The following is a 21,334-nucleotide window of genomic DNA, read 5'->3' as shown; positions in this document are numbered from 1 at the left end:
CTACTTAACATAAAGAGACAGCCCATGTTCTCTATTAAAATATACTCTCTTCATTTCATATAGTTATACGACTCAATTCACAAATTGTTGAAGGTGATATGGGATAAATTGTGCCTTCTATCATGTAAATAAGAACTGAGGATCGCCATCAATATAGAAAAGCTGTATCTGAAAGTAACACAAACGCAATAATTTCCATCATTTTCTTTGAAAAATCCGAGTACGTTGATGCAATCTACTTGAAAAATTACATACCTGTCTGCAATATTAAGTACTCTAGAACTAATTATGTTTGCAGACAATAATTATAATAATAGAAAATTTATAGACCTCAATGAGGTATAATCTACAGGCTTAAGAAGTTTTCAGGTCCACTACCAAAGATCCTAGATCCTAAGAGAAGTTCTAGAGACATGCACAAGTTGTAGCCGATAAGAGCATACATAACTAATGGACAGGAGCGAAGGTTAACTTGGTACCCCATGTCAGGCAACAATGTGGGTTTCATGTATTCACGGTCGAGCTCTCTTGTTACTGCAAGAAGGGCATTTGTATTGCTTGATGTGCTCAGCTCTGGCGGGAGTGATCTTCACACACTTTCCGTGGAACCACGTTTCGCATATGTCACAGCAAATCCAGAACTCATCTGATGCATAGCTTTCCGCACATGCCCCGCATAGAGTATCCCCATGCTCATCCTCATCCTGATCATCTTCTAAGCCTTCCTCCTCTTCCTCCACCTTCTGTGGAGTAACCTTTGAGTACTTGTTGCCCTGCAATCCATGGTTTGAATTTTAAGCTCCCTTTTAAATTACTAGCAAAGATAAAATACTTTGAAGTAGAAAAGAAACTGCTGCTACATTAAATAAATAAGCTGATATATCAGAAGAAAAATGTTCTCTCCTTCAACAAAAATAAAGCAAGTTTGGTGTCCAAGAAAAGACATCCCGCTGCCTAATTGAATCTAGTCATTCCCCATACACAAGTATGCATCAAACAGGAAACAGAGAAAGACGAACCCACCTTATTACTCGTATACATCAAACATATATATTTGTATGAACTATGACTGCAGGCTGCTTTCACAAAATAAATATATAAATAAATAAATAAAAAGAGCAACCCAGTACCCATCATTTTATGTGGCTGACAACTCAGCACCCATAATCCTTGTTTCAATTCATGCAGTTGTATGAAAAAATAAAAAGGAGCAGCAAACTGCAATACCAAAGATAAAATCCAATTCGACCAACCCATCAATCACACCAACAATACCACTACACAGACTCCGTATCTACTAATATGTAATATTTGCAGCGTTGAACAAATACTATCACAAGTTCATTGCAAAACAAATCAGATAGGAAGAACTACAAAGATGTCATTATGTGGTCTGCAGTAATTTAAATGACATACCTTAGCCTAGTTACCAACACACGGGGCAAGAAAGAGTGCCCAATTAAGAAAACATCAACGTACAAACAGAAATAAAAGGATCATTACCGATTTGGAGTTAGAGTTTGACTTTGGCTTGTTGTTGCTGTGATTAGGAGTCGAAGATCTCTCTTTCACTTGTTTCTTAGCAGAGCCGGTCACAACCTCAAATATAGTAGGGAGTTCATTGACCATATGAAACAGCCGCTTCCTACATCACACAAGTCAACTGATATTCAACAAAATACAAAAATGCAATAAGATCAACCCCCACATTCCCTTTCATCATCAAGTAAGAAAAAAAAAAGACACAAACACTGGCAAGATAATTAATCAAATGAAGAACCTAGCAAATGAAAAACCATAGATGCTACTTCCTTGATGCTATATACGAAAGTATATGACATTATGAAATAGCCATATTTGCCAATGGACTGTATTGCTTCAATAGCAGTAACCAAATATTAGTAACAGCTCATCATTCCCTCTAAGTATAGTTGAAAGGAATTCATTGGCCTCCTCATTTCATTGAGATGAAAATATTAGTGCAAACTCCATGATGTAAGTATGCTCAAGACATCTGAAAGCAACAAAGCATAATTTGACGAGGGAAACGAAAAACCAGCCCGTATAGCTGCTATTAGACAGCTAGCAAAACTTTGAACAGCATGTGTACTCCATCTATCAAGAAAAACCAATTTTGTAACTATTTGTGTCTCAATACATCGATCACTGCACACTTCCAATTTAATATCCAAAAAGCCACATACCACTCAGCTGAACTACCTTCAAGAAAATTTAAGAACAAAAATGAGAGCATCAGAGTTCACTGGGTACTGGTACAAAAAAGAAGAGCTACCAACACCAACTAATGGCTCCAATATCAAGCAATAAACTACTCATATTACAAAATACTAAAAGCAATGACCATACCACAAACTCTATACCTAACATGTCAATGTCATGCACAACACATGTTTACCGAGGCACTACACATGGTCATGCAAATGCTACAATTTCGTAGAAGTCTAAATTAAGTGTAATTATACCAAAAGAGAGGGAGGAGGTGGGGGTGGGGGGGGGGGGTGAGGTGATGTGTCTGATTGCACAATTTCAGATTCAAAATAGAAAAAGGGTTATATGTAATACCTTTCAGCTTTATCAAACCCAAACCTAGCTCCAAAGTAGAATGCAACAGAAAGCAACCAGGCATCACTGTGAACAGCAACCAAAGCTAGCCAATCCTTCTCCTGCATCCCATCCCTTGCAAAATTAATGCCCAAAGCAGGCTCAGGAAGCTCAGGAGGTACCTCCTCAGCAGGAAGATTGACTTCCCACTGCTCACTGGGGAATCCGTACAAGCAGAGGTTTTCTTTCTCTGTAGAGCAGCATAAATAATTTAGATAGTAACTCAATTTAGAAGGATGGTAAAGGAACACACGTAGAATACAGTGTGAACTAGCCAGTAAATGTTATAGCAGGTTAGTATAATTCAGAACACGGAGAGGTTATTAGAGTATGCAAAATTGCCATAGATAGTAACCTAAAATGTAGTACAGCTGAATAAATAAATAGTTGCACGAATCATGCACCATGCATATTTCCATAACTTAATATGATTTCATAATTGACCAATGAATTTTCAAAAAACATAATAAACTCACAAGAGAGGTTCCCAAAACAAAGAACCCCAATACTCATGTACATTAGTGAAAGAGCTCAAAAACAATACTCCTTCAGTAAATGACATTCATTTCACTATTTCAGTAAGTCTTCAAAATAAAGTGTTGCATATATAAGCAAAAAATATCAACATAGTTTTACAAAGACTGCAATCCAAAAATGATAATAAGCTTAGTGCACTCACTTACACAAACACCTCATCAAACCCTTTTTCTAAAATCATATGTAGCGGTTTTAATTTTAAAACCCGCTAAGTCTACTGAGTCAAAGTCTTTTATCTGATTCACCATGGCACAAGACATGGGAACAAAATATAATACAATCAAATTGCACAGCAAAGCAACCAGTAAAATCGCTCACTTAATAACAAACCACAAGAATTACGGAAAGTATCCAACGTGAGTGCACACATTAGTACAGACACACAAACTATTGTTTAGATGATAAGTGACAAAAAATAAATGCAGGCAAGCTACACCAAACATTGACAGCTCCAAATAGAAAACAAAATCACTGATTCTACAGGGGCATTTTCGTAAACAAGCGGAAGAATAATCCTTTGGAGCATAATTAACTACTCACGAAGCAATATGAGTGACGGAGTGTACAATTTATCACCAGACTAACCTCAACATCTACAAATATTACTCCGTAACTCATACTCATATTGTATACTACAAGACACAGCAACTGTATTTCGATTCAACCGCTAAAACGAAAGACACGAATACACGACAATAGTTTCCCAATTTCATAGCTTTGCATGTATCCAAAAACACCACGGGACTCGTATAAACAAAAACATTCCATATTCCCAGAGTCACAAAATCAAAAACTCATAACACGATTCAAACCCCGCGCAAAACAGTCAAGAGAATTACCCTGTTTCTTTGATTTACCTCCCCAATTTTTTTTCTTCTTTTTTGCGAACATTTACAAAAAATTTCCAACATCAACCATTGCACACAAGCACAAACTCAAAAAAAGAGCAATTAAAATAGTGCAAATAGTACAAAGAAAAGTTAACAATAACTCAATTATGCATAAATGAACAGACAATCATCAATCACATCAAAGCAAAACAATTCAATGAAACCCAAACGAGTTCATCAAAATCAAATTCGCAACTTTCATTTCAGCCCAAACACACTAACCTCAAAGAAATATTAAAATAAAATAAAATAACTTAGAGAGAGAAAAACCCTAACCTGGGTCACACTGTTGGTAGAAATCCTCAACGTCTGGCAGAAAATAAAAACAAAAAGGAAGAATTAACAGAAATAATATCAGAAAAAATAATAATAAAAAAAAAGCATAATTTATACCATTATAGTAAATTCAAAAAATAATAGTCGTAATTCAAAAAAATTTCAACCCAGTAAATTTTTCCCGGGAATTTCGCACAACATTGGACACCAGAAACCAAAAACCCAGAAAAAAAAAATTTGAAAAAACGACAAACCAGTAGTGAGAGCCTTAATCAAACCAGCACGACGACCCTTAAAATCCCTAAAAACTTCTTCAACAGTTCGGGGGTTGTACTGCGCTCCAATATCCATTGTTATAGAGAATTTTTAGAGAAATTAAAAAAAATACAGAGAATTTCTGGGAAATAAAAATGGAGAAAATTGAGAAATGTCAGGAGGTTGAAGAAGAAGGAGAGAGAAATTTGAAATAATATAAAAAGAAAAAATGGGGGAGTAATAAAAATAATAAAAATGGGGGGAGTTTGAGAATGAGGGCTAACTATATTGGATATGTGGGCGACGAGTCCGAGACTAGTCACTCACCACTTTTTTTGGTAATTTTTTTCAAGTTTTACTAATTTGGATAATTTTTGTCAATCTTAAGTTTTTTTTTTATTTTTTTTTTATTTTTTTTTAATTTGGTAGGGAATAACTTTTAGTTTTTGAGGTCGTGTTAGATAAATTAGGCTTCAGACACTAGGTTGCTTGTTTGGCTTATTTTTTACTCACATTTTAACAGAGGGATGAAAAAGAGAATTTTTAAAACTCTTATGAACAAGGTATGGGCAAAAGATTTATCTTTAAAATAGTATTGTGAAACTCTAACTAAAAAATTAAGGGTTGATATATAAATATATGTAGCTTTTAGGCTAAAATTAAGCCTTTAATATATTTTCTAATTTGACATTAATTTAGGAATAAATGATAAAATTAAGCGTAAATTGATGTAAATATATTATAGTTTCATTTGTTTTTCCATTTTTAACTCCTTATACCGTTATATGTAATCCATGTCTAGCATTTTTCGAAAATTAATCCCAAATACATTGATACTGGAAAGGATTGCACCAAAAAAAAAAAAAAAAAAAAAAAAAGATGAAAAGCAACCAATGCAACTGATTTACCCTTCCTATGAATCCTATATTCCTATTCATAGAGTCGATAGAGATGTGATGGTTGGAACTTCAATAAATGTAAATTTGGTTCAGTTATTTATGGTATAATTCCTTTGACTTGTGTAAACAATCGAACTTAGACACTAGTTACTTAGGACTTTATGTCCATGGTCCAAGGCCCAAGCAGGCAAAGATAGTAGCATTTCACACTTTAGACTTGAATAGTCATTTTCTTCGTACAAAGGACGATAGTTTTAAGTTTATATCCATTGATTTCCATAAGACTATAACTCCGGACTCATACCATAATATATTAACATATACAACTACGAGTATTTGTTATTTCTATAATACACATCCATACTATGTGTTAAATACATGAAATTATTTAATACTCCGTGATATGATTAACGATAGAGTATAAATTTAATGAAAAATATATTGCCCTTTGTTGCTAAGGGGTTTTGCCTACTAACCTGAAACAAAGTTGACTTGTGAGAGATAAAGATCATATTGAAAAAAATGGCTTTTTTTACAAGCTACGCTCGGTGACTCAATGTCTTGCTAATAATCCTTGAGTTTGAAACTTTATATGTTTTCTATTTATTTATTTTTGGCAATTTTAGGAAACTAGTTAATTATTTTCTGATCTTATTTTTTTTTAATCCCAATTGTAATTAGGATTTTAGTGATTGGCTCTAAGCTTAGAGCTAGTATATACTGTGTCGCAATCTTTGTATGTTAATCCGAAGTCAATTGACATAACTTCTAGAATTAGTAACTAAAAAGTAAATTGGATAAAATGGGGAAAAAAAAAGTGCTTATTTTGTGTTACTTAATTCGTATAAACTTAGGTACTAGGAGGGGTGACAATGCTTACAAAAAAGTAAGTAGGTTACAATTAAGAAACAAGATGTTATACCTTATACTCCATGAAAATTGAATATTTTCAGTGACTTACATTGTGTAAAACAGAGTATTAAGGATAAAATCCTAAAAAGAAAATAAATGACCAAATTAGTGAAATTATGAACCAACATACTCACAATAGAAATAAAATAAAGGAGAGCCAGCTTTATGTCCAACAGGCAGCTTGACATTAATCAAAGTGTAATTTTACACAAATGATAATAATGTTATCCAATAATTACAAATCACCACACTAATCCGCTTTCTTCCAACCAAGTTTATTTGTCACATCATTCAGAAAGTAATTAGAAAGAACTAAATCTCTACACTTCGAAAATTAGACAGCTTATAAAAAAACTTAATACAAAGCAGAAAGTAACTGAGCCAAGGATGACTTCCCTTTTAAGGAATGATGATCAACAACCAAAATCTCTTCCGGGTGATTTCTCAACCAGAGTGTTGATCGGGATGCTGTTTTTCACCCCCTCAAATATAGTTCTCCGCGCTACCACCACCTAGCACAGCTTCCCCATAGCCTGATGAGTAGTTAGAGAACCTAAATTCCAGTGGATGGTAGATATCATCACTGTTAGAGGTACTAGTGACATCAGAACAAGATGTTGTGGAGGTGCCTTCTCTATGGTTTTCTTGCTGGCGAACTTCAGCTCCTGAAGCCTTTCCAGCCAAATGTAGTGAAATTGCGCCTGAAACCTTATTATGGTCCTTGGTATTTTGAGCAGAAGTGTTGGATTCTTGGAGCTTTTTCATGTTAAGAAAACGCCCACCAGATCCCCGGGTCCGCTTCAATGCATGTTGGTGTCGGGATTCATGAAGATATGGCTGCAAATATCAGCAGACTATTAGGCTTTTGACAGTAGCAAGGCACCCTTAACACCACAAGTAAATCATTAGACTGTATTAGTATTAATTAGCACCAAGATTATAAAAAAAAATAGTAGTGTTGCACCAAAAGGCTCAGTCAAAATTTGACAAAATACATTATTAAGAGGTAGCAAAAACTTTTAGATGAGGTAATTATTTGAATAGAGTGCTATGTGTAATTATCAATTCCCACAGCCTGAGACGAGCCTGTTCAAGGCACTGCACGGCATGAAGCCTCCAAGGTGGGTTGTAGTATGTACAATACTAGTGAGCAGCAGTACAGCAAGGCTATGATCCTAACATGTTTAAGAGCAGAGAGGCCCAGGATTGTTTAAAGCAGTTAAAAGCCCTTGGAGAGATAATATCACCAAGAAGAGGGTTCACAAAAGGACCTATATATTACATGTCAATATGTCGTATAAAATATCCTCGTTCTAGCATGTTTTTGCAGTATATATAGGCAAGTTCAGTACCTTTCGGTTTTTGGCAAGTTTGTTCTGAGCCTCAAGCTTAGCACGATGCTGTCTCCTCCTTAAGATACCATGATACTGCTTCGCATTGACATAGATGGGATCACTTGCTGAAAAATCGAGAGGGAGAGGAACTCGAGCAGGCATGATTCCCACCATCTGGGTAAAGGAGAGTAACCCAAAATGATTCACTGGTAAGTACCACCTCATGACAGGATAGAGGAAAGATCTTTTATGGTGAAGCATTAAACACAGTGCTTTAAATAAATATGCTGGTTGGATGACCAATTAGGGCATTAATTAAGAAATCATTAGTCGTAGAATCTACAGCGTGGAAACCACGAGGAAATAAAATACCATATATTTGAGCAACTTGGAAATTCTAGCCTACTAAAGATAGTAATTAGATAACATAGTATCAAATCTTTCAGCAACTTGGGTGTTCCACACCTACTAAAAATAGTGAACAACTAACAGTAATGCCACCAAAGTTCTATATTTTTAATAATAACTTTAATATAAACATGACACCGAGCATTTTTTTTTTTTTTAAATAATCATAGCCGGTAAAATATGAAGATAGAATAGGGTTTTTTTTTTTTTTTTTTTTTTTTTTTTTTTTTTTTTTTTTTTTTTAAAGGAAAGTGATGCAAAGTTAATGATATAAAAAGAGGTGATAGTACAGAACAAATGTCCTTGGGCACCTAAGTAGATCACCATGCATGCCACTTATATTAATCTTGCAGCAAAGGACAATCAATAAATTGGAAAGAAAGAAGCATATATACCAACAAAAATGACATTCGTATACTATTCAATAAAATAATAACAATAACAATAACAATAATCGTTAATTAGACACAAAAGATTCAACTCGGACTTGGCAGAAGTTAACCCAATACAAGTTAGCAGCTCAGATACCAAACCAAACTCACCCCGAAGAGAACATAAAAAAGACATGTTTGGGTTGAGATTTTCGACCCATTTAATAAAATACTTGAAGGTTCAAATTTACAGCCTAAAATGACTTCTTAAACTGTTCAAACCATTAATGACATTTTAAACCTTTTAAAATTTATATGTGAAAATCTATATACAAAGTATGTAGCAAATTATATGAAATCCAAACAAGGGGATGGCAACATCCGATTACTGACACAATCCATAGAGAGAAATGCAATCTGAATCCAAGAATATGAAAAACCAAACAGAATCCAATAGATGTTGGAAGATATTACATAAAATTCAATCCGATCCAATCCAATCCAACTATTACTGCTAACTAAGCATATAATAGGTTTAAAATTTTCACAATAGGATAATAAAGTTTGTATCACTAAATTAGAGTAAGCATATTCTAACCTAGAACTAGTACTATATGTTATCTTAATTGGTGTTATAGTCCGGATCTGATTCAAGTACAACCCGATCTGAAGGAAAAACTCGAATTTGATTACGAAAATTACATTCGGAATCCAATTTTAAAAAATTTGAATCAGGATAAACGTCAATAAATCCTATTCAGATTTGACCTATGGCCAATCCTGACCAAAAAAATGTGCTATTATAATGCAACATATTTAAACATGGGAGATGGGTCAAATTTTAGTAACCCCTATAATGTTTAGGAAGTTTGAATGGACATTTTCAACCCGATTAATACATGGACTTGGATCCGGTTAAAGAACACTCAACCCACTATTATAATTTTTAAGCACAAATACAAACCCAACCCAAGAGGATCTGTTTGCCATCCCAAAAAAGAGGGGTTCAAAAAATGAATGGGAATAAAAGGTTGAAAACGAAAGACCTAGACCTGTACATATATTTGCCGAATCGCATCTTAGGATCACTGCTAACTTATAGCAACTTTTTCAGATTTTTATACCGCAATTAGATTTGTCAATCTAACGTTTTTTAGTAATTTTGTAAAGATCCAGAAATTATTCCAAGGCCTTTCACCACTATAATAGGCAACAAGTGATTATAATATTTTCTACTACAACCAATTTGTTGATAAGTATATTAGGTGACTCGTACTTCGTAGCTTTGTCCGCCCGATCGGGCGGACATTGCCCGGTCTGACCGGGCGGAAGAAGAAGAGGTGCCTGGCAAATTCGTTGAAGAAGCTGCTCTCGCGCCCGACCGGGCGAGCCTTCGCCCGACCGGGCGAGCCTTCGCCCGATCGGGCAGACCTTGCCCGGTCTGACCGGGCGGTGGGGGTTGGATACGTTGAAGCATTCGTATGGAGTTTTCTTCTCGCGCCCGATCGGGCAGACCTTGCCCGGTCTGACCGGGCGGAGAAGGAAAAATACGGAACGCGGATTTTGCGGTTTTAGGTTATCTTATTTTATTATCTTTTTGCCCAAGTATCTTTTAATTAGGGATTAATATAAAACCTCCCTAAAATCAGTATTAGGGGGAAGAGAGACAGAGTGAGAGCCGTTCTTGAGAAATACAAGAATCATCTTTGTAATCTTTGCAGTTTATAGTGAAATCATTCGATCTCGGTGCCCGTGGACGTAGCTATCACATCGATAGTGAACCACGTAAATTCTTGGTGTTGTTCTTATTGTTTGCATTGAATTTCTTTATTGTTTTCTTGTTTGTTTACGACCTTTGCTTCCGCTGTCGCACAACAATTGGTATCAAGAGCTCAGGTTCAATCCTTGGAGAGTTTCTTGAAGATAACAATGGCAGGAGATTCAACAATAAGAATTGAGAAGTTTACCGGGAAAAATAGTTTCGGGCTATGGCAAATTAAGATGAAGGCTCTGTTAAAACAACAGCAGATATGGCGTCCGTTGGCTCCAAAGAGTACTACTTCGGAGTCAGGAGACGGACCGACTGACTCGCAGTTAGAAGTTATGGAAGAGAAGGCACACTCTACCATATTACTTAGTCTTGATGATCAAATCATCACGGAGGTGGCTGATCAGGAAACGGCGGCTGGATTGTGGCTGAAGCTGGAGTCATTGTATATGACTAAGTCGTTGACCAACAAATTATTACTGAAACAGCGGTTGTTTAGCCTCCGGATGCAGTCAGGTACTTCCTTACGGGAACATCTAGAAAAACTTAACTCTATTTTGCTTGATTTACGTAATTTAGATGTTAAAATTGATGATGAGGATGCTGCGTTGATTTTACTTGTATCTCTACCGTCTAGCTTTGAGAATTTTGTAGAGTCTTTTGTTGTTGGTAAGGATTCTATAACCTTAGAAGAAGTGAAGGCAGCACTTCATACTAGGGAACTCAGAATGAAAGCTACGAGTGATAATGGGGATAATGGTAGTGGGTTATTTGTTAAGTCCGGAAAGTCTAAAAAGAATAAGGGGTTTAACAAGGGGAACAATGCTGGGTCGGGTGCTGGAAACGGCAAGGATGGATCTAGTAAAACTACTACTAAAACATGTTATTACTGTAAAGAACCGGGTCACTTTAGGAATAATTGTCCGGTGAGGAAAAACAAGTCCCAGGCTGCTGTAGTTGAAGAGAAACCGAATGAGAGCTATAATTCAGAGGAAGATTTAGCATTAGTCAGTTCTGCTAGGTCTGATGATTTATCTGATAACTGGGTTCTAGATTCGGGGTGTTCGTTCCATATGTGTCCACGTCGAGATTGGTTTGATACATATGAACCTCGCAATGGGGGTATGGTTATAGTCGGTAACAATGCTCCATGTAAGGTCACAGGTATTGGTTCCATGAGGTTGAGGACCGTTGATGGGCGGAGGTTAACTTTGACTAATGTACGGCATGTTCCTGCTTTAGGAAAGAATCTGATTTCATTGGGTACCCTGGATGAATTGGGGTACAATGGTGTGTTTTCAGATGGGGAGTTGTGTATTTTCAGAGGTTCGGAGTTGGTACTTAAGGGTATCAAAAGGAACACCCTCTATGTTTTTGAGGGTGTTACACTGCCTAGTTCTGCGGTTTGCGCATCTGTATCTCACCAGGAGATGACTAAGATTTGGCACATGAGGCTTGGTCATATGGGGGAGAAGGGGATGCAGCTATTGTCCAAGAGGGGTCTTCTATCCGGGGTCAAGGTTGCCAACCTTGAATTTTGTGAGCATTGTGTGTTTGGTAAGAAACACAGGTCAAAGTTCAGCAAGGGTGCTCACATTACTGATGCAGTGCTCGATTACATCCATTCAGATTGCTGGGGTCCATCTAGAGTTGAAGGTATGGGAGGTTACCACTATTTTGTGTCATTTGTTGATGACAAGTCCCGATACACATGGCTTAGGTTGCTTAAGTCAAAGGATGAGGCCTTCAAAGTTTTCAAGCAATGGAAAGCTTTGGTGGAAAATCGACAAGGAAGGAAGATCAAGAAGCTACGAACGGACAATGGGCTAGAGTTTTGCAAAGACGAGTTTAATCAGTTCTGTGCAGATGAGGGTATAGGTCGGCATCATACTGTCAGGAAGACACCACAGCAGAACGGTGTAGCAGAACGGGTTAATCAGACACTGCTAGAGAGAGTTCGATGCATGCTCTCTAATGCAGGGCTTGGGAGGAGGTACTGGAGTGAAGCTGTGTTAACAGCTTGTTATGTCATTAATAGGGGTCCTCATTCTGGAATTGATTCCAAAATTCCGTTTGAGATCTGGAGTGGTAAGTTGCCTAATTTTTCGAATTTGAAGATTTTTGGTTGTGTTGCTTATTATCATGTTATTGAGGGTAAGCTGGATCCACGAGCCAAGAAGGGGTGTTTTGTTGGGTACGGGGATGGTGTGAAGGGGTTTAGAATTTTTTCACCTTCGGAGGGTCGGGTCATTCTTAGTAGGGATGTTACTTTCGATGAAAACACCATGTATTCAATTAAAAATGCAGAGATTTCAGATTTGAGAAGGGAAGTAGACAATTTATTACAGACAGATGGGGTACTTGAGGTACATCAGTCTACCATTGCTGATTTACCTCGGGTACAATATATTGATGATGATGCTGATGTTCCAGTGCCGGGTACTCCTGAACCTGAGATTACTCCTACTCATTCTAACTCTGGGGATGAGGTGGAGCAATCTAATCAGGGGTCATCTAGTCAACCTGACACCATTCTTGAGATGCCTAAACGAGTTATCAAGAAGCCTGTTAGATTGATTGAAGAGATGGAGGGAAGAAATTGCTGTGTTGATGCGATGACAGGTTATGCATTGAGTGTAGCTGATGATGTAGAGTCATTTGAACCTGCCACATATAAACAAGCAATTAGTTGTAGTGAGTCTGCGCAATGGCTTGCCGCAATGGGTGAAGAGATGCAGTCCCTTTACAAGAACAGAGTGTGGGAACTGGTAAAGGTACCGGAAGGGAGGAAGCTTGTGGGTTGTAAATGGATTTACAAGAAGAAAGAAGGGTTGTCGGAAACTGAGCAAATACGTTTTAAGGCTAGGCTAGTTGCTAAGGGGTTCAGTCAGGTAGAAGGGGTTGACTTTGTTGAGATATTCTCACCTGTGGTTCGACATACTTCTATCCGTGTGTTATTGTCAATTGTAGCACATTTTGATCTTGAGCTGGAGCAGTTGGATGTTAAAACGGCCTTCCTTCATGGCGATTTGGAGGAGGAGATTCTGATGAAGCAGCCCGAAGGATTCGAAGCTCCTGGAAAGGAACACTATGCCTGCAGATTGCTAAAGTCATTGTATGGACTTAAGCAATCCCCCCGACAGTGGTACAAAAGGTTTGATTCTTTTATGGTTTCACAAGGTTTTGACAGGAATTCATATGATTGCTGTGTGTATCATAGTAAGCTGGATAATGGTTCCATGATTTATCTTTTGTTATATGTTGATGACATGTTGGTTGCCACAAAGAATAAATCTGATATTGCTAGATTAAAGGAGATGCTTAACTCGGAGTTTGACATGAAAGACTTGGGTGCAGCTAGGAAGATTTTGGGTATGGAGATCTACAGGGATCGGGCTAGAGGTAAGCTTTTCTTGACTCAGAAAAGCTACATTGAAAAGATTTTGTCTCGTTTTGGGATGGAAAAATCGAAGCCTATAAGTACGCCAACTACTGTTAGTTGTAAGTTGTCTTTGTCTATGTCACCTCAATCAGAGGAGGAGTTGTCTTATATGTCTAGAGTTCCATATGCAAACGCGGTTGGTTGTTTGATGTATGCTATGGTCTGTACTAGGCCGGATATTGCGCATGCTGTTAGTGTTGTAAGCAGGTTTATGGCTCGACCTGGGAGGGAACACTGGCAAGGGGTGAAAAGGATTTTTCGCTACCTGAGAGGGACAGCTGATATTGGTCTTGTGTACGGGAATGATAAGGAATGCTTGGTCACTGGGTACAGTGATTCTGATTATGCAGCTGATGTGGATACCAGGAGGTCTGTGACTGGTTATGTGTTCACTTTGGGTGGTTCTGTGGTTAGTTGGAAGTCTACATTGCAGTCATCAGTTACGTTGTCAACTACTGAAGCTGAGTATATGGCTCTAACTTCTGCAGCTAAGGAGTCTATTTGGCTCAAAGGCCTAGTAGGTGAACTGGGTATTGCACAGGATTTTGCTACAGTGTATTGTGATAGTCTAAGTGCGATTTGCTTAGCTAAAGATCAAGTACACCATGATCGGACGAAGCACATTGATGTCAGGTATCATTTCTTGCGTACTGACAAGAGGATTAAGGTGAAGAAGATTGGGACTGCTGACAACCCGGCTGATTTCTTCACTAAGCCTGTTCCGTTTAGCAAGTTTAAACATTGCTTAGACTTGCTAAATATTGATTACTACGTGATGTAGTAGGCCCTGAGGGGCGAAGTTGGGGAGCTCCTGGTGTAGGTGTGTTGGCCTTAAGGTGGAGCTTGCCCGGGGCTTGTGATGCAGGTGGAGCATTATGAGTTGTTATACTTGGAGACGAGTATGTGATAGGTCTTGGTTGAAGACTTATCGGGATGTATGGCTTATGCATGAGTCTTGCATCGGGTTTGGCTTGAGATGTTTTTTCACTATGTCTTGATGGGGTCGTTTGCTGACTACGAGTTCTCGTCAAGGTGGAGATTGTTGATAAGTATATTAGGTGACTCGTACTTCGTAGCTTTGTCCGCCCGATCGGGCGGACATTGCCCGGTCTGACCGGGCGGAAGAAGAAGAGGTGCCTGGCAAATTCGTTGAAGAAGCTGCTCTCGCGCCCGACCGGGCGAGCCTTCGCCCGACCGGGCGAGCCTTCGCCCGATCGGGCAGACCTTGCCCGGTCTGACCGGGCGGTGGGGGTTGGATACGTTGAAGCATTCGTATGGAGTTTTCTTCTCGCGCCCGATCGGGCAGACCTTGCCCGGTCTGACCGGGCGGAGAAGGAAAAATGCGGAGACGCGGATTTTACGATTTAAAGTTATCTTTTATGTTATCTTTTTGCCCAAGTATCTTTTATTTTAGGGATTAATATAAAACCTCCCTAATATCAGTATTAGGGTCAGAAGAGAGACAGAGTGAGAGCCGTTCTTGAGAAATACAAGAATCATCTTTGTAATCTTTGCAGTTTATAGTGAAATCATTCGATCTCGGTGCCCGTGGACGTAGCTATCACATCGATAGTGAACCACGTAAATTCTTGGTGTTGTTCTTATTGTTTGCATTGAATTTCTTTATTGTTTTCTTGTTTGTTTACGACCTTTGCTTCCGCTGTCGCACAACACAATTATTCCACAAGAAATTAAGTGCCAACTTTAACAATACATATCCAAATATAAAATATTGACAACAAATTATTCGTACCTGACTTCAGCTTAGACAAGATGGTTTGGAAAGGACCACAACTGAACTAGAGCTAGAATCTATTAGACACATACTGATGTAAACAAGTGGCAATAATGCAATCCACTATCCTAATACAGATATCAGGTTTGGACCACTAATTACTTTACTTGTCATCGTATTTCGGCTAAGCCAAATACACTCCAGGCCATCATATAATTGCCCCAATCAGTCCTATATCAGACCATTTGCGAGGCAGAAGATGGGCAACAAATCCCAGTGCATTATTCATGCACTCATGCTAGAATAATTAAGATCACCAGCAATTTAGCAATAGATGAGATTAAAGACTGTGAAGAATTTAGTTTCTTGAACCACTTGACATAGTTTTTAAAAGTAGTTTTCCCATAAAGTTGACTGATATTCTCTACAAAGAGTGGTCTTACCACAGCTTGAGGCGCATATGTTGACATTACGCTATTGTAGTGTTGATCAGGAAAAGTGACAGCAAACTGAGGCTGAAATGAAATATAAAATATCATAAATAAAAATGGATCCCTAAGAATCTTTAAGATAGATCACAGTTGGTAATTGGATGATACCAAGTCGTATAATACACTTACAACGGCTTGGTTAAAATCAGTCTGCAGAGGGGGTAAGGTGTAATCCTGAGTTCCCATTGAGAAGTTGAATTTATACTCACCGCTTTCATGTTTCCCATGAGTATTATAACCTGGATGAAGAAGAAAACATAAGTATCCCAGCTACTATTTGAATCCAAAATCTCTCATTAAATAATGATGGTAAGATTGGTAACCATAGGCCACCTCTATATTTTGCATTGTCTCAAAATAATAGGCCAATGTTTTAAATTCAGTAAGTTAAACTTTGAACATTCCAAAATTACCCTAAATGATAACTTTAATTGAGTATACGAAAATACGACATTGTTATGGTGGTAAGGTAAAAATTAACAGTGAAGGGTAGTTGTGGAAGTTCAAATCAATTTCTTAATAAACACCCCGTATCAAACAAAGATAGCTTCTTAATAAAGAGGGAAATACGTATTTAATATGCAACCCGCAGCAAGCATATTGAATATGAACCAAAGAGAAAGCAAAAAAAGAAACACATTGAAGTGGAAGTGGATTTCATAGTTAGAATTAAGGGAAATATATTATGAACATTGAACAGTCACGAGAAGGTAAAACATTGAACAAGCAAATGGCTAACAATTTGGAAGTGATGCTTTCTTCTCCATCCTGTACAACTAGTGCTTGAACAAAATGGAGGTGTACAAAAACTAGCATTAATAGATAACGCAAAGGTGACTGCATGAGCAGTGAGCCTGTTAGTTTAATAATTGATACACTGCCTACACACATTCACAGGCACAGGTAAAGAGCTCAGGTGTCAGTTATTTGGTGACCACTAAGCTAATACTATGAAATGATTTTACAAGCACATCTCGCTCATTATTAAGCTCACTTGGCTATAGTTACAAATAAAGTGGTCTCCTTGATTTCAGTTTTATCGATGTTGAGCAGAAGTAGGGCTTCACTAACCATTTATACAACCACGGCTTAAGACTTGCTTGGGAAAAAAAGAATTTGGCTCAACATCATCAACAATGTTAAATACGGGTTTGGGCCGCACCCGCAAACCAAGAGAGAGAGCCCACTTCACAAGTCCATAAGAGGTTCCATCCCAAAACCATATGGCAATAGGAGGAGTAGCCCCTTAGCCTTATCAAGTGATTAACTCTCTCTTCTTCAACCAATGTGGGATACTTACATGTGGTGATACTTGAGAGGTCTATTCTTCAACAAACATAAAAGAAGATTAATGCGGAAAATAGATTCCATACAACTACAGTAGCTATCAATGCTTCATACATATGTATATAACTTCACCAGTCTGATTTTCACTTGATTAGCAATGAGCCTACGAAGCAAAACTGCAGCACCATAAAATACTCCCACTGTTCATAACCAATTCGTTTGTATTGGAGCTCTCCAAAATCCTAAATAGCAAATTCTGCTTCTTTCCCAAAACAATCTTCTTGTTTGATTAGAGCAATCTCCAAGGTTTAACTTTGATTTAAGTACAGGCACGAAAAATAATCTAATCAAAAGCAAGTCATATGGACAAGAAATGAAAAAATTGATGTCCAGATTTGTTGGTAGAGGCAAAGATGGCAAAAGGAAAGGTATTCATAGTGACAAAATTGAAGTTTATAGAGGATGGAATTAAGACTAATGGATAGAATCAACAGTGAAAAAAATAAATGTTCTCTCATTCCTTCTTTAAAACCTTCCAAATCAAACTTTACTACTCATTATAATCAGATTTACTGGACGACTACGGAATAATCACTTTTGGTTCATGTAGCCGACCCCACTTATGGGATTAAGGCTTTGATTGATTGATTGATATAATCAGATTTACTCAACAGCAAGCTTATCAACCATACTTCAATTTAACGTACACAAATCCATAAGGGCACGTAACAAGTATATCTTGAGCAGAGACATAATGTTAAGGACATCAGTGAGCAAGCCACTCAAACTCAATCTAAGCATGCATTGGATTCAGTTGCAGTAATTATTACCTGATTGGGCAAAACTCATGCTTTGAGTACGAAGGTCATTCTCTCCAAAGCTAGCAGAGCTGGTATAAGATTGACCAGTTGATTGAGTTGAACATGAATCCTGATCTTGAAATGAAAAATCTAACAACTTTGCACCCTGATAGCGTTGAGCAGGAACTCCCATTTTCAAGTTTGAAAAGTGGATTTAGGAGATTCTGGATGAGTTTAATGGATGGCCACCACAATTGGAAACTAAGGCGAAATGAGTAGTTGATTTAGCAACACCTGAATCTGCTTCCTTCTTGGAACCTATATTCTTGTTGATAGCTGTGACAGATATTCCAGTATGTCAATAAAAGAGAACGTTCTCCAGACTATGGCTTTTTGATAGCTTAGAACAATTGAGAAATCAGGAAAATAAAAATTATGCCAAAGGTGCAATCAATTGGTACCACAAACTGATAGATGCTCTGTCTACCTGCAACTTAAAGTATGATCCTGTGTAGATTGCCAAACCCCCAACACACTCATAAAAACTGTTCTGACCCACAGGCTACGATTAGCCAAAGTAATTTCAAATGGAAACTGATAGCTGATCTGTTAATCTACAGCTAGGTTCCTCATGTTCACTCAGCACCCAAGCTATTATGATCTTATGGGTGATCTTCCCCTCCCCCAAAAACAACTGCTCTGACCCGCAGGCTGAGATCACCCATGTAGTAACTTGAAATAGAACATCCAGTGGCAGATAATTTGTAATGAGTAGTAGAACAGCATCTACTCTATCTCAATTTCCATTGTTGCTAACTTACTATCGCATGCACTGTCAGTGTTACTTCTGTCACTTTTTTCTCATTTCCTCTTAAATTGAATTTGCAGGAGTGATGTTATGGTCAATTTGAAATGACTAAAAGGCTGATACCCTTTCTCGTCTCCACCATTCTACAAGTACATAAATATAAAGCAGCACCTAGAGTCCAGTTCTAGCCGACGGAAAATTATAATCATGGACAGTGTTGACACATGCCTACTGTTACCATACAGTTCAAGCAATTAAAGAACCACCAGCCATAAAATTTTCCACAAAATACACTTATGCAAAAATACACTTACGCAAAACCAAACTAAATTCTGCATCCATACAGCACTACTATACCTAGACCAAGATGAAATCCCACAATTTGCACATGGGGTCTCCCTGTTAGTTTTTGAGAAGGTTTGAAGCTTTCTCAAATCAAAAAATTCAAATCTACACACTTGCCCATCCTCTCCGGTGCTCCGGAACCATAAGCAACTTAATGAATAGTGCACAACTTGATAAACTTTCTCCATGATAAACAAGGTTTGGAATGTAAAAGAAGCTGGATATAAAAGAGATTACTTGAAAGATCCTTAAATTCTCTTTGTTAAAATAAATCCACTCCATATAGAAGAGACCCAGCCATACCAAATATCCTTAAACTTCTTCCAACTAGTCTCAAAGACCTACGTCATCCAAATCATTTGGCCGTTTAACCTTTACATTATTAATTCCTAACATAGATAATAAACAGATTGGAATACTTATGCGCATTTCCATAAATCACTACAAGACTAGTAGATTACAGTAGTAGAGAAAAGAAAACTAATCAATGACATATGAATATTGCTTATTAATAACGAAATTAAATACAATCAATGTGAATGCAAATGTACATGGAGTTCAACAATAACTATACCAACCAATTGAAGACGTGATCCGACAACTCGGAGCTATGATGATAAATAACCAAAGAGGGTCAACGACATGTCTAGTGAAACTACATAAGCCACACCAGATATTCATGCTTAGGTTATCAGGAAACCTCTGAAATATATACACGATTTAAGCCAAATTCCAAACTAAACTTCCCATAGAACAAGTCTTTCAAAATCCAATTTTGACTGCAATTTGATACCCAGAATAGCAACTCAAGTATTTATTACCACAAGAAGTCAAATCTCTAATCAACAGAAATGGAAAGAAAACAAAACACACCATTAACAGAACTAAACTAAATCTAGAAACAGTAAAATTATAGCAGAAACTGAGGCTTTCAATGGGTTAACATAATCCTATAACAAGATTAACAACAACCCAGCACTAAATACATGATTTTTTTTGGGTGCAAACTAATTACTTGATTACCAACCTCAAAACCCAAATTAAGATACATACCCAAATTAGCAAAATCATATTTTTATCACATTATAAATCAATAAAAGTACACCCAGAAAAATCGAAAACAAAAATAGTACAAAACCCATAAAATTAAGAGAATTAATAAAAGAGGAAAAGAGGGTTGAAGAAAAAACCTTTAGCTTTTGAGCATATCTCTAATTTTCTCTCACTCTTTCTCTCTCTAAGTAAATCTGTTTCTGGGAATCTTGGGCTTTACTGCAAAGAATGGGCCAATAATAGGCAAAGGAACTCCAAAAGCGACGGATTCTTGCCTCCTTCAAAGCGCCAAGAAAGATAAACTCTCCTCAAAAGGATAAAATACTGAAATTCACCATTATCATCCCACCATAGTCTCCTTTTTCTAAACATTAATTTATTGGCAAAATATAAACTATAGGATATACTCAAAAACTGTATATCTGTATAGAATTATTTCTAAATAAATTACTTACAATTCTGAATAAAATATTGAGTTATACTAGTGTTTGTGTTTATGTTAAACCAAAAGACAGGAGAGTGGACAAAGAAAGGGATGTGCTTGACTTGTACCAAAGTGGGTAGTCAGCCGCCCTCTTAGTGTTTGATGGCATCACAACCATGCGCCAAATCTCACTTGATCTTGCCCAAATATATTTGTATTAGCCAAATCCCAAATTGATTATATCAATGCATTTGACTAGGTATGATTCGTGTTTTTTCCTTTTTTTTTTTTTTTTTTTTTGGCAAAGTAGTGACGAGAGTTGGAATGAAAATACAAATCAGATGTTATTGACAAGACTAATCAGTTCATGGGTTTTAAGGACTCTACGATGACATTGACAATTTGACACAAATTATTACCTAAACAGTTACAAATTACACTAAAGAACTTTTTCAAAGGATGTTATGGGAGGACCAACAATAGGGGGCATCAATTTTTTGCTTCGTACTTGCGTGCCACATACTCCAACCAATAGACTTAGTTGTGATAATGATAGGATTGTGTTCGTTAAAATGAGGTTGATATTAAATGTGGTAGAGGACAAAATTTTCACGAGGCTATAAATATTATCATGATTGATAGACATTTTGAATACGTGTGAGAGTAAAAATAATTTT

The 21,334-nt window shown here is 37.3% G+C and overlaps 2 protein-coding genes across 3 annotated transcripts; both read right to left on the bottom strand.

The window, feature by feature from the left end:
• Positions 1–169: 169 nt before the first annotated feature.
• LOC110688114 (PHD finger protein ALFIN-LIKE 4-like) lies at positions 170–5,365 on the bottom strand. The gene is made up of 5 exons (XM_021864801.1): positions 4,580–5,365; positions 4,326–4,358; positions 2,584–2,812; positions 1,504–1,645; positions 170–773 (listed from the first exon to the last, which is right to left on the bottom strand). The coding sequence occupies exons 1-5, from the start codon at positions 4,674–4,676 to the stop codon at positions 513–515; spliced, it is 762 nt and encodes a 253-aa protein (XP_021720493.1). The 5' UTR covers positions 4,677–5,365; the 3' UTR covers positions 170–512.
• A 1,164-nt stretch (positions 5,366–6,529) lies between these two features.
• Positions 6,530–20,962, bottom strand: LOC110688113 (nuclear transcription factor Y subunit A-3-like). 2 transcript variants are annotated; one of them, XM_021864799.1, is made up of 6 exons: positions 20,371–20,962; positions 18,058–18,363; positions 16,070–16,179; positions 15,893–15,964; positions 7,744–7,899; positions 6,530–7,228 (listed from the first exon to the last, which is right to left on the bottom strand). In XM_021864799.1, exons 2-6 carry the CDS (start codon positions 18,218–18,220, stop codon positions 6,875–6,877), a joined length of 855 nt encoding a protein of 284 aa, XP_021720491.1. In that variant the 5' UTR covers positions 18,221–18,363; positions 20,371–20,962; the 3' UTR covers positions 6,530–6,874. The 2 variants fall into 2 exon arrangements, with proteins under 2 accessions (XP_021720491.1, XP_021720492.1); XM_021864800.1 differs by lacking the exon at positions 20,371–20,962 and adding an exon at positions 18,515–20,272.
• Between the last annotated feature and the right edge of the window lie 372 nt (positions 20,963–21,334).

Source organism: Chenopodium quinoa, unplaced genomic scaffold (genome assembly GCF_001683475.1).
Source record: "Chenopodium quinoa cultivar QQ74 unplaced genomic scaffold, ASM168347v1, whole genome shotgun sequence".
NCBI classification, from domain to species: Eukaryota; Viridiplantae; Streptophyta; class Magnoliopsida; order Caryophyllales; family Amaranthaceae; genus Chenopodium; species Chenopodium quinoa.
The sequence above is the reverse complement of the archived record's forward strand: the minus strand, read 5'-3'. Positions and strand labels throughout refer to the sequence as shown.